General features: G+C 36.1%; 1 protein-coding gene across 1 annotated transcript; it reads left to right on the top strand.

Annotated features, from left to right (window-relative positions):
- The first annotated feature begins 1,721 nt into the window (after nt 1-1,721).
- LOC134633646 (protein SPMIP2) lies at nt 1,722-10,427 on the top strand. Its single transcript, XM_063482570.1, has 5 exons — nt 1,722-1,785; nt 2,507-2,736; nt 3,036-3,094; nt 8,454-8,519; nt 10,364-10,427. The coding sequence occupies exons 1-5, from the start codon at nt 1,722-1,724 to the stop codon at nt 10,425-10,427; spliced, it is 483 nt and encodes a 160-aa protein (XP_063338640.1).
- Nucleotides 10,428-10,636: the final 209 nt, after the last annotated feature.

Genomic DNA, 10,636 nt, shown 5'->3' on the forward strand with positions numbered 1-10,636 from the left:
ATGACCGTTTTTAAAGAAAGAAAATCAGTCGAGTCCACCTATATCATAATCCACCATATAGTAAGCTGTTATAGAGAAATATTTTAGTTTCTTCTGTAAACGTGCGGGTTTTTGATTCAAGGTTATTATTTTCCCTACAAGTCCGCTTTGGTTAAGAAATTATGTTGTTCTGTTTTGAAGGGAGCACCGTGGCATTTCCTGTCCGGCTGTTGTTGTATTTCACTTGACAGAGATTATTGTCACAAGGAGGCGGCTAATCATGGGCGAGTCCATTTAACAAAAAAGGGAACGGAGGGCGTAACGTGGCAAAAATTATGCTTTGGCTCCACCAAGTGACTTAATGAGGGATTACAGCTGTGAGAAAATACGAAAATATGAACCTCGGCGTATAATTCATTGCTATTTGATCAATGAAGTGTTTCCTTCCTGTTTTAAACAAGCAGCTGTGCCACCCTTATTGAAGAAACCTAGCACAGACCCTGAAGACAGTCTGAGCCTCTACCTAGGTAATTCACTCCAACATCCTGAAAAATTCAAGTTTTGTTTAGACCAAAATGCAGAAGACAAAACATTTTTTTTTGTCAATTTCAGGCCAAAGCTGATCTGCAGGTTATGGTTATACTCCAGTGTCAGAAAGGACATCTTACCCTGGTCCTATTAAATGTGTTATCCCCCAGGGGTGTGTGTTGGGGCCACTTTTATATTTTCCATTCTTCCTCCCCTTTGCTGATGAAACATAGTTTTACCTCTCAGTTACAGCAGACTGTCTTTGTTCACCAACAAGGATGTTTAGCTGTCTTGATCAATGAATTGTGAAAAGTTTCCTTAAGAGTTCCTTCCCCTCTGTTAATAGTCTGAGGAAAGTGGTTTTTATGCTTTACAATTGGATTACTGTAACTCCTTGTACATGGGGTCAAGCTTTTTCAAGATTCTGGCTTGTGGTGGTTAAATTAGTAAGCCCTTAACATTTAAGCTTTACAAAACTAACTTTTCTGCCTTGGGGGTAACTTAGATTATTATCTGCTCTTTTTCAGTTCCCCGCTCACATGGAGTGGACTTTTTCATTTGCTTTACAAAGATTCTGAAACAGTTTTTCTTTTCATATTAAATCAAACTGTAAAGACTTTTTCAAGTCCACTCTTAATAGCCTGTTATTTTTGCATTCATAGTTGGTAGTTTCATTGAATTTCTGAATAAATGAATACATTTATTTATTCATTCATTCATTCATTCATTCATTTCATTTCATTTCATTGTGTAACTGGTTTTTCACTCTGTTATTTGCAGTTTGTTTATCTCTGCTGTTTGTGTGGTTGCTATGTGCTTAATAACCATTCTCTTTTCATTTTGTATTTTATTGCTTCATCAACAAGGTTCTGTTTTTATTATGCACCAAATGGAAAGCTGCTTTTTAATGTACTTAATAATTAACAATTAATTTACTTATAACCAGGGACAGGATATATTTTACTTAATTTTACAGCGCTTGACATAAAAAAATACATAAATACTTCATATAAATAAAGGAGTGAATGGGCATAGTTCAACACTTAAAGTATAATCTGCTTTTAGGCTGTAACTAGGATACAAGTAATGATTCCATGACAACCAGCCATGGCCCTGAGGACAGAGCAGACTGCTGGGCTCATGTTATCACCCATGGGTGGCCATTATCTAGGTGTATCTAGTCTGCAACTAGTCCAAACATAACAGGAAGAGAAATGATGCAAAACAGTGAAACAACTGCAGGACAGCCACAGTACGGACAGAGGATGATTTTTACAGGTAGGCCGATGTATGCAGAGAAGATGCTTTTATTAGTTTCTTCAACTCACTAAAGTTCTGGGGGATCAAATTATGAAGTTAAAATTAGAGCTGAAGCAATGTCTCTACTGCCATATCTATAATACTTTATGAGTGTGAGTGTGTTGGAATTAATAAGAAAGTATTTGCTGCCAGATAACTGTAACCCAGTTTCCTGTAATTGTGCTTTAAACTGCACACCATGGTTGATCAATTATTAAATATTCAAGGAAATGGTGCATGTCCAAGCAAATATAGCTGTAACTGGACACATGATGGCACTATACCCTGAACCAAACTGACTATTTGTGCCTATCTGTGTTTGTGTAACAGTGAAAATTTACACAGTGTCATTCTGCGGACCATATCATTGTCCAGAACAAATCCTTACACTGCAATATGCACATAGCCTAGTTCTTTTTAACCATCAACCATCACTTTATTTCATTATGTAACAGACAGCACTTGAATATTTTTAATGGACTGACATTGCATATCTTTCTTATGTAACTCTATTAAAAAGAGGAACTATGGAGAAAGCGTGGCCTTTTGGTAAAATACTCCATAAAATAAATAATATTTATTAAATCGCCTTAAGTTGAATATAGACGACATTTTTATGGTACTTAAGTTTATTAAAGCTGTGAATAAAAGCTTTGAGTTTGTTTGTTTTTGTTTTTTACCTGCTTTATCCACTCACCAGGTCCAGATGGAATCGGAGACTATAGGCCAAGATCCAATTACTTTACCCGGTACATCGGTGTGGGTGCCACATCACCTGAGGCCACAGGTGACCTCAGTTACCTGTGCCGAGCTCCACCAGATGCCCTCCCACCCATTCCCAGGCAGAGCTATGTGGGGGAGGTGGGCTGGGGATGGCAATATAACCAGCTGTTAAACAGTGGGACGCTGATCAGCAATATGCAAATTAAGGTGCAACTAAAATCTACCGTGTGCGGCTTATGCAAATGAATAAGCAGAGGCAGCATCTTCTGTTAATGTGCCACAAAGTCACATTGAGCTTAACTTTGAGAAACTCTGACGGACAGATGATTTATCAGCCTTGTGACATCATAAATATTTATTGCTATATTTTTGTTAAGTCGCATATTTTTAACCATTAATGAATATTTTTCACACAGTCTTCATTGTGATCAATTTATAAATTGAATCATATACACTTTCAAAAAATATTACATTAATCTTCTTCTTTTCTTTTTTTTTTTTTACAGAAAACAGACATACGGGCATCGTTGGAGAACAAAGTCACTCAAAAGTTTCAGAGCACAAAGTAAGACAGCATGCCTTTTCCCTTTGCTCAGAGAGCTATCACACATGTGTGCTTTGTTATGTGGATATGTGAGAACATCTCAGGTTTGCACTGTGTTGAGTGATTGCATTGTAAGTTATCTACCTCCCCATTCATAATGTAACACTTCCACTTTATCAGGAGCATGCAGCTCCCCAAGCTCTCTGTAAAAGAAATAGGCCAGACATAAACAGACACACAGACGTCATAAAAACAAACAAGAGGTTGGAAACAGTGCAGTATCAAAAATTCAACATCTTTACATTAACTGGCTTAAAATTATATTTATTGGTACTGTAGATAATCAACTATTTAAGAGCCAAAACAGTGAACAGAATCCTGTAGATCTGCTACAACCATCAAAAGTAGGATGACCAGATCTCAGCAAACTAAATGTGGTGCAAGGAGTTGGTTTGTGTGGGACACTTTACTAATACTGAAGGGTAGACTGAAATGACTGAATGTCACATTACAGGACACCATATTTTACTTTGTGGTAAATAAAAAAAGTAACTATAGCAAAAACTTAATGTGTTAAAAAGGAATTTAAAAAATGAATTTTCTCTTATCCGTTCAGGATCAAAATGACTAGAATACTTTGGCAATTCAAGGCTTACTCCCAGACGGCAAGGTGGTCAGGTTCTGCTGCTGCAAAACAAGCCCAAATCATCACCCCTCCACTACCATGCTTGACAATTGATCGCTACATAATAATAATAATAATAAATTTTTATTTATATAGCACCTTTCAAGACAGAATCACAAAGTGCTGCACATAAGATTAAAAGTCATAAAAAGATTTAAAAAGAGAAAATAAAACAGACAAATAATTAACCAAAAGCAGTTTTAAAAAGGTAAGTTTTGAGTTGTTTTTTAAAAACAGCTACTGAGTCCACAGTTCTTAATGCTTGGGGGAGAGAGTTCCACATGTAAATAATCTTTCTCACTGCTAAATGATGGCTTCAAATTTTTGGTAAATGATCACATAGCTCTTCTTTAATTGACCAACACCAACAATTGCATGTATTTTGTTGATTTGAGGCTGCATTTACCTAATTTTAACACCTGCAAAGGACCATGTGATTTTTTCTGTTTTCATATGTTTAATGGGATAAAGCAAGACCTTAAAAAGTACATGTCTCCCACTGTGGGCTTTTGTAAACTAATGGCCATTAAAATGTGGGACATCATCTTTATTAATGAGACTGAGGAATAAAAATGTTGTGCAGTGCCACAAAGTAGGTCATCTCATCCTTGTGAAAGGCCCAGTTTGAATATATGATTGATTAAAGCATCTAAACAGTTTGCTAGACGTAATAAATGCAGAGAATTAGACTATGGCATAGCCATCAGTTCAGTATTTACAGGAGAGTTTTAGTGGCATGATGCCAGTGGTTAATATTAAAAAACAGGACAATATATTTGAATAACAGTGTAATATGAGAAAAACTGTATTAAAGAGTACAGTTGGAAAGCCCCAACTACTGTCACATGTAATTCCCTTTATCTAAGCTTATATTATGTTTTGTTATATATATATATAACAATACAATATATATGTATATAAAAATCAGGCCTATCTATTGCAGTTTCTGTATCAGCACAGCATTGTACAAATCTGGCAGCTACTTTTCTAGCCATTACAAGGATGTTTTGTATTGATTTTCTTCTTCACTTTGTCATCCGTGTGGATGTTTCATGATTTTTCATTTGTTCAGGACAGTTTTGCTTTCTGGTCTGAAACATCGCAGTCTCCTGGGACCAGTGTAAATGAGACATGATTGACAAGGCTGTAGATTTTTATTCTTGTTGCAGGCATCATTCACGCAGATATTTTTCACCATCTTAGAAAATCAGTCCGTTGTTCCTGAATATGTTGTTTTCCCACAAGAAAGCCAATAAAAGCTACAAATGCAGGATAGACAGGACTCTATAAACCAGATGGGAAGGCACACAAGAAAGCACAAAGCAAAGATGAATACATTAAGTCAAGAATGAGAAACAACAAAGGAAAAACAAAAACCGCTGTGTCGTTGTGATATCTTAATGACAAGCTGGGAACAGACAGACACACATTAAGAGGCTAAGCCAAATGACACTTTTGATTTCAGCAAGGAGATATTATTCATATATAATGGAAAGCCATTCCAAATCTGGAAAATACTTACAAAGAAACTGTAATACTGTAAAAACTAGCTGAACAGCACCCATCTGATCAGCCACTGGAGCCACCCAGATTTTCCCTCCTTCATTGGAAAAAAAAGGAAAAAAAACAGTAATATGTGAGTTTGAAATGATCATTCCAACTATGAAATGTGCACATTTATGGAAATTGTTCCTTCCACAGCTTATAATCCCTCAGAAATGTCTGATAGCTAGTTTTCCGAAATCTGCCAACCAGTAAGAGAAAACATAAACTATAACATAAAAACAAATGGAGACTATACATCTGCCCAGGGAGTGGAGTGAGGACACATTAGGAACCTCAGACATGAACTCACAACTCCTTAAAGGAGCAATTGTAGAAGAATACAGCAGACCAGTAAAATGTGCTAAAAATTATATTTGAAAGTTTTAATAAAAAAAATAAATAAAACAAAAACAAGAGATAAGGTGGCATGTTTTCAGAAGCTTCAAAAAGACACAAGCTCTAGGAGATGAGAGGGGGCGAAGTAAGTTAAAGATCTCGTTTAAAGGACAATTTGATATACGAAATGATTTGCAAAGCCAGCAAACAATATGTCAAAATGCAGAGTGCAAGACACAGCTGATCACATTTATGACCACTGATGCAGCTCAGAAAGCTTCTTTCGGCTGTGCATGCAGCTACTAATCCCTTCCTTGAAGAATCCTTTCAGTAAAATAAGTGACATGCATGAAATATTTGTAGGTGGTTGTTTGAGGAGAAATTATCATTTCAGAGTCAGGCTTTGCTATAGCACTGCACACTGGAAATGTGCAAACATAATCCAAGCCACAGACTGTATATAATACAGAAATAGTGTTTTAATTACAACAACATGTTGGTTCAGGCATGCACCAGTTAAATTCTGAAAAGAAGGGCATGCTTTTATTTTTCCTAAGGCTGACAGTCTGAGAACTGGCACATCTATAAATGTGAACTAACTCATATAATGCAGAAATTTGTGCTAGTGACCTTCCATGAGGCTCCAACAGCTCCCAACCATTACATGTAAATATTGCTTCAAAGTAATTTTCTCATTTTATAATTTCACCTTTATACTGCTAGAAGTTCAAAATATGAACTATTTTTATTCTTTCTTTAGAAAATTATTATTTTTAACCATCCTACTTTTTAAAATTTCACCATTTAATGGAAAATATTTTCATATGAACATCCTGTGCAGTGACTAAAACGACTCCCCAGGGATTTAATAGGAGTTAAAGTCAACCACTTTAACTATTAGTCTCCTGCCTCAAACCTCAAGCCTGCACATGTTTTTATTCAAATAATATGTTCTTTTTGAAGTTGTGTGTGATGTAAAAGTGGTTTTATTAGGGAAAATCAATGGCCTACATGTGATTTTCTGTTAAAATGACAGAAAATGTTATTTTCAGAAATAATATTATACATGAAACAGAGACAATCTGAGTAAAAGGAAATGGCATCCCACTCTTACAATGAAGGACCTGACTGTTAAACTTTGATTAAAAAGCTTTTGATAAGGTTTCACTTTTCACAAGCTTGAGCTTAAAAGAATCTTGCGGGAAAAACAGTTCTTTTATTATAGCAATGTACGCCTTTACTCACTGTAATGCACAATGAATTTATGAACATCCTTCACAGTGTAATCTGGGAAAGTGAGCTTTAAATAAGTTTCTCTGCAAAAGTTCTGACAATCTGCTTCAGGCATAAAAACATGTATAACGGAGGGTTCCATCCAGAAATAACAGTAATCACAGGTTTAGTATTGTTTATCAGAGGTCCCTCTCCCTTCTTAGAGTGTCACAGATATAGACTTTTGATTCTTATTTGAGCAGCACCTGGTAATCTGTCTCTATAGCAAAAACGATCACATCCTTATATCTGGTGTAGATAACGGTACAGATTGTTTACTGCAAGAGAAAACACCAATTTTTCTATAACGAGCCACACAGACATCAATTTCTTGGGGTCAGCTGCAATTTTCAGGCAATACCATCGTTGCAGTAGGATGCTCTAAGTCTCACACCCACATAAAGCCATGTTGCGGTTGAGTTTACTTAAATCAGAACAATGTATGCACACTCCAACAAACAAAACACTCCACATATAGTAAGAGTGGAAGGCAGAGTCAAAATCTTCAACATGCAGGGGCTCCAAAAGGTCTTTTTTGGTTCAGAGGATCTTTGAAGAGATCTTTGATGTGATCACCAGTTAAAAACAGTCTAATCAGTTTTTCCCCATAGGTCTAATTAAGTGGTTATTACATTTCAGGGTTATGATACATAAAATAAATAATTTCTTATGAAGCTAAAATGTATCATTTATACATAAGACCCGAATCACACTCTAGAATTGACTGGAAGCAGATTCTACCCACGCAATTAAACATTAGAATCATCCAATAAAGAACTTATGAGAAACATGCTGTATTTATATGAGTGTAACAGGCAGGATTAAATTACCCCTTTCTATCGTGACATGTCAAAACTATTGCGTGGAAGAAAAAAGAATATTTTGCCAGCAGAATGATAAAGCATCATGTATCATTTTTTGAATCTTTTTTTTTTTAATTCAATTGCAGAATTGGTAAGTAAATTAAATATGGCAACATACGGTAGCCATCTCATATCCATACAGCAGCACATATGTTTAAAATGTATTTTTAAAACAAAGAAATGAGAATGTATGCATGAGCACAGATAAATCAAACTGCACTGTGTATTAAAAGTTAATCTGTGGATTATGCATTAATGAATTAGTAGATTTTGGACTGTTAATTGATGGAAGATTAGACTAGCAAACAGAAACAAATAATTAATTGTAAATTATTTTAGCATGATCTTTTCTTTTTTCATTCACGATTATGAAATGAAAAAAAAAAAAAGCGTGTGACAAAGTGTGTCAAAGTGTGACATTTTGTTCAGCTGATCGAATGAAATATTAGCCTAATATAATATTATGGCCGGTGGTTGTCTGATCTCTTTAAACAAATATATCCAATGAGTGTGACCTAATATGATAAAATGATAATTGCACTACAATCAGGCAAATAGCTATTTTTGTGATATATGGCTATAAATTAAGAGTCGGAGAGCATATCTGAGAAGTCCATAGTATAAATAGTGTTTTTAGGCTCAATGGTCCTGTTGACCATTAACATCTGTTATCTTGTAGCTCAGCTGATAGCAGAGGAGGGACGAGAGTGAAGGTGAAGGGCCCAAATGAGACTGGAAACACAAGGTAAGTTTAAATGTATATACTCTGACCACAGGCAATGATTGTACACCATACATCTTTAATAATGTTAAAAATCAGAAATGGATGCACACGTTTCAATTTATTTTAGGTTTTTGTTTTTATCCACAAAGTTTAAAGAATTATACATACAGGTTCAAATATATACATGCAGTCACTTAAATTGTTAATAAGTGATGCTGCAGGTTCTACAATGTCTTTTAGCTTGACAGGGCCAAGGTCTATTAACTTCTTGTTAGTGATCATGATTGACTACAAGCATCCAGCATCAAAAGGATTAGTTTGAGAGCACTCATCGGATCAGTCAAAATTCAGAACAATGGAAAACTCCAAAGAAGACTCAAGATATAAGAAGATTTGCAGATTTACACAAGATGGGATGCAGATTCAAATTGTAAAAGCATATTGTGATGGTGGCATCATGCTCTGGAGATGTTTTGTTGCCGGTGGTTCTGGTATATTGTGCAAAGTGAATGAAATAATGAAAAAAGAAAACTAGCTCCAAATTTTTCACATTCACCCCAAACCAATAGCTAGACCATTGAAACTTGGATATTGGATATTGTCCAATTGTCCAACAGGACAATGATCCCAAACAGACATCTGAACTGGTTTCAGAATGGAAAAAGCTACTGTTATAGTTTTCTGGTTATGATGTCCTTGAAGTCTGTTCCTCTTCTGTGTCGAGGGCCAGGGTCGGTTGAGCTCCTTCTCCTCCCTCTGGGGCAGAGCTCAATCATCATTATGCTGCCAGATATACCGGTTCCTCATCAGATCTGAATTAATTCCCAGTACTAAAGGACCAGTCGGTGCTTCCAGAATCTGCCAGATAGTCTGCTTCTACCAAGCATTATCCTTGTCGGGCTCAAGAGCCAGTACACTACCTGTCCCTTGGAATTAGTCCACTCACTATGCTCTGTCTCTGGGTACCCCCACTTGGACAACCTCCCAGCAACAAGTAGGAGAATCACTATGACACCATCCGTTAAACTCCCTGCATCTCCCTTGAAGGACCGAACTAACTTCTCTCTCCTCTCTCTCCCTAGCTGAATCCATGAAACCAGCATCCTGCTCAATTCCCCCTCTGGCCATCCTTTCCCCAGTGCTTCCGTTGAATTAATGAAGTCCAGAAACCTGTACCACTGTCCATATCATGTATGCTTCAGAGACCTCCACCATGACAGTAGCTTCATATTAAACTTCTCGAATGGCCTCAACCTTATTGAAATTTTTTTGATTTAAAAGCAGGATTGGTGCCAGGATACTAACCATTTAAATAAACTCTACCAGTTCTGCCAAAAAAGGGTCAAATATCCAGCCAGAGTTTTGCCAGAAGCTTGCTGTTGGCTACTGAAAGCAAGCGGTTGAGATGAAACTTGCTAAAGGACTTTTAATCAAATATTAGTGTATATTTGAGACTGTAGGTGTAATCTAGACCTTGTGTGGAAAATTCAGAGTAAATTCAAACGTTAATACCCATTTCCTTTTTTTTTTTTTAAATGATCAGAGATGTATGCTGTACAATCATTCCAGGAAAAGGAACAGTGCAAAGAAATCATTAAACGTCTGACTATGACTAAATGTAAGGTTAAATGAGAAATTATACTAAGTACATGACATTATATGTTATCACTTTAATAATGTATGAGTGCTAGTCCTCTTTACAGAAATTCATAATAACAATGAAACTTGTCACACTTTCTTTAACATAAATGATGTATTGGTAATACTAATACTTAATTTCCATAACTTAAATTAGATACCTAAAAATGGTTGCACAGTCATATCTAACTTCCTGTCTTCTCTCTTCTGATTCTTTTTCGTCTCAGTACTGGAACCACAGGAGGATGCAGCTCAAAGAGTCACTGCAGTGAGACAGCATCCTCCCTCTGAGTCTCATCTCCCTGACTTTTTCAGGTGTTAGCCACTTTTATTCTTAATAAACCAAAGATTATGCTTATGCCTGGTCTTTGTGGTGCTTTATTTATGCATTTGTTGTTGGTCATATACATAGTTATAGTTAAGATTGGTTGGTGTCAGTGGTATAACTACTCATGTATACTTTTATCTCTGAGTGCTGAATCCATGTGCAGCACAACACA

Source organism: Pelmatolapia mariae, linkage group LG2 (assembly GCF_036321145.2).
Source record: "Pelmatolapia mariae isolate MD_Pm_ZW linkage group LG2, Pm_UMD_F_2, whole genome shotgun sequence".
Lineage (NCBI taxonomy): Eukaryota > Metazoa > Chordata > Actinopteri > Cichliformes > Cichlidae > Pelmatolapia > Pelmatolapia mariae.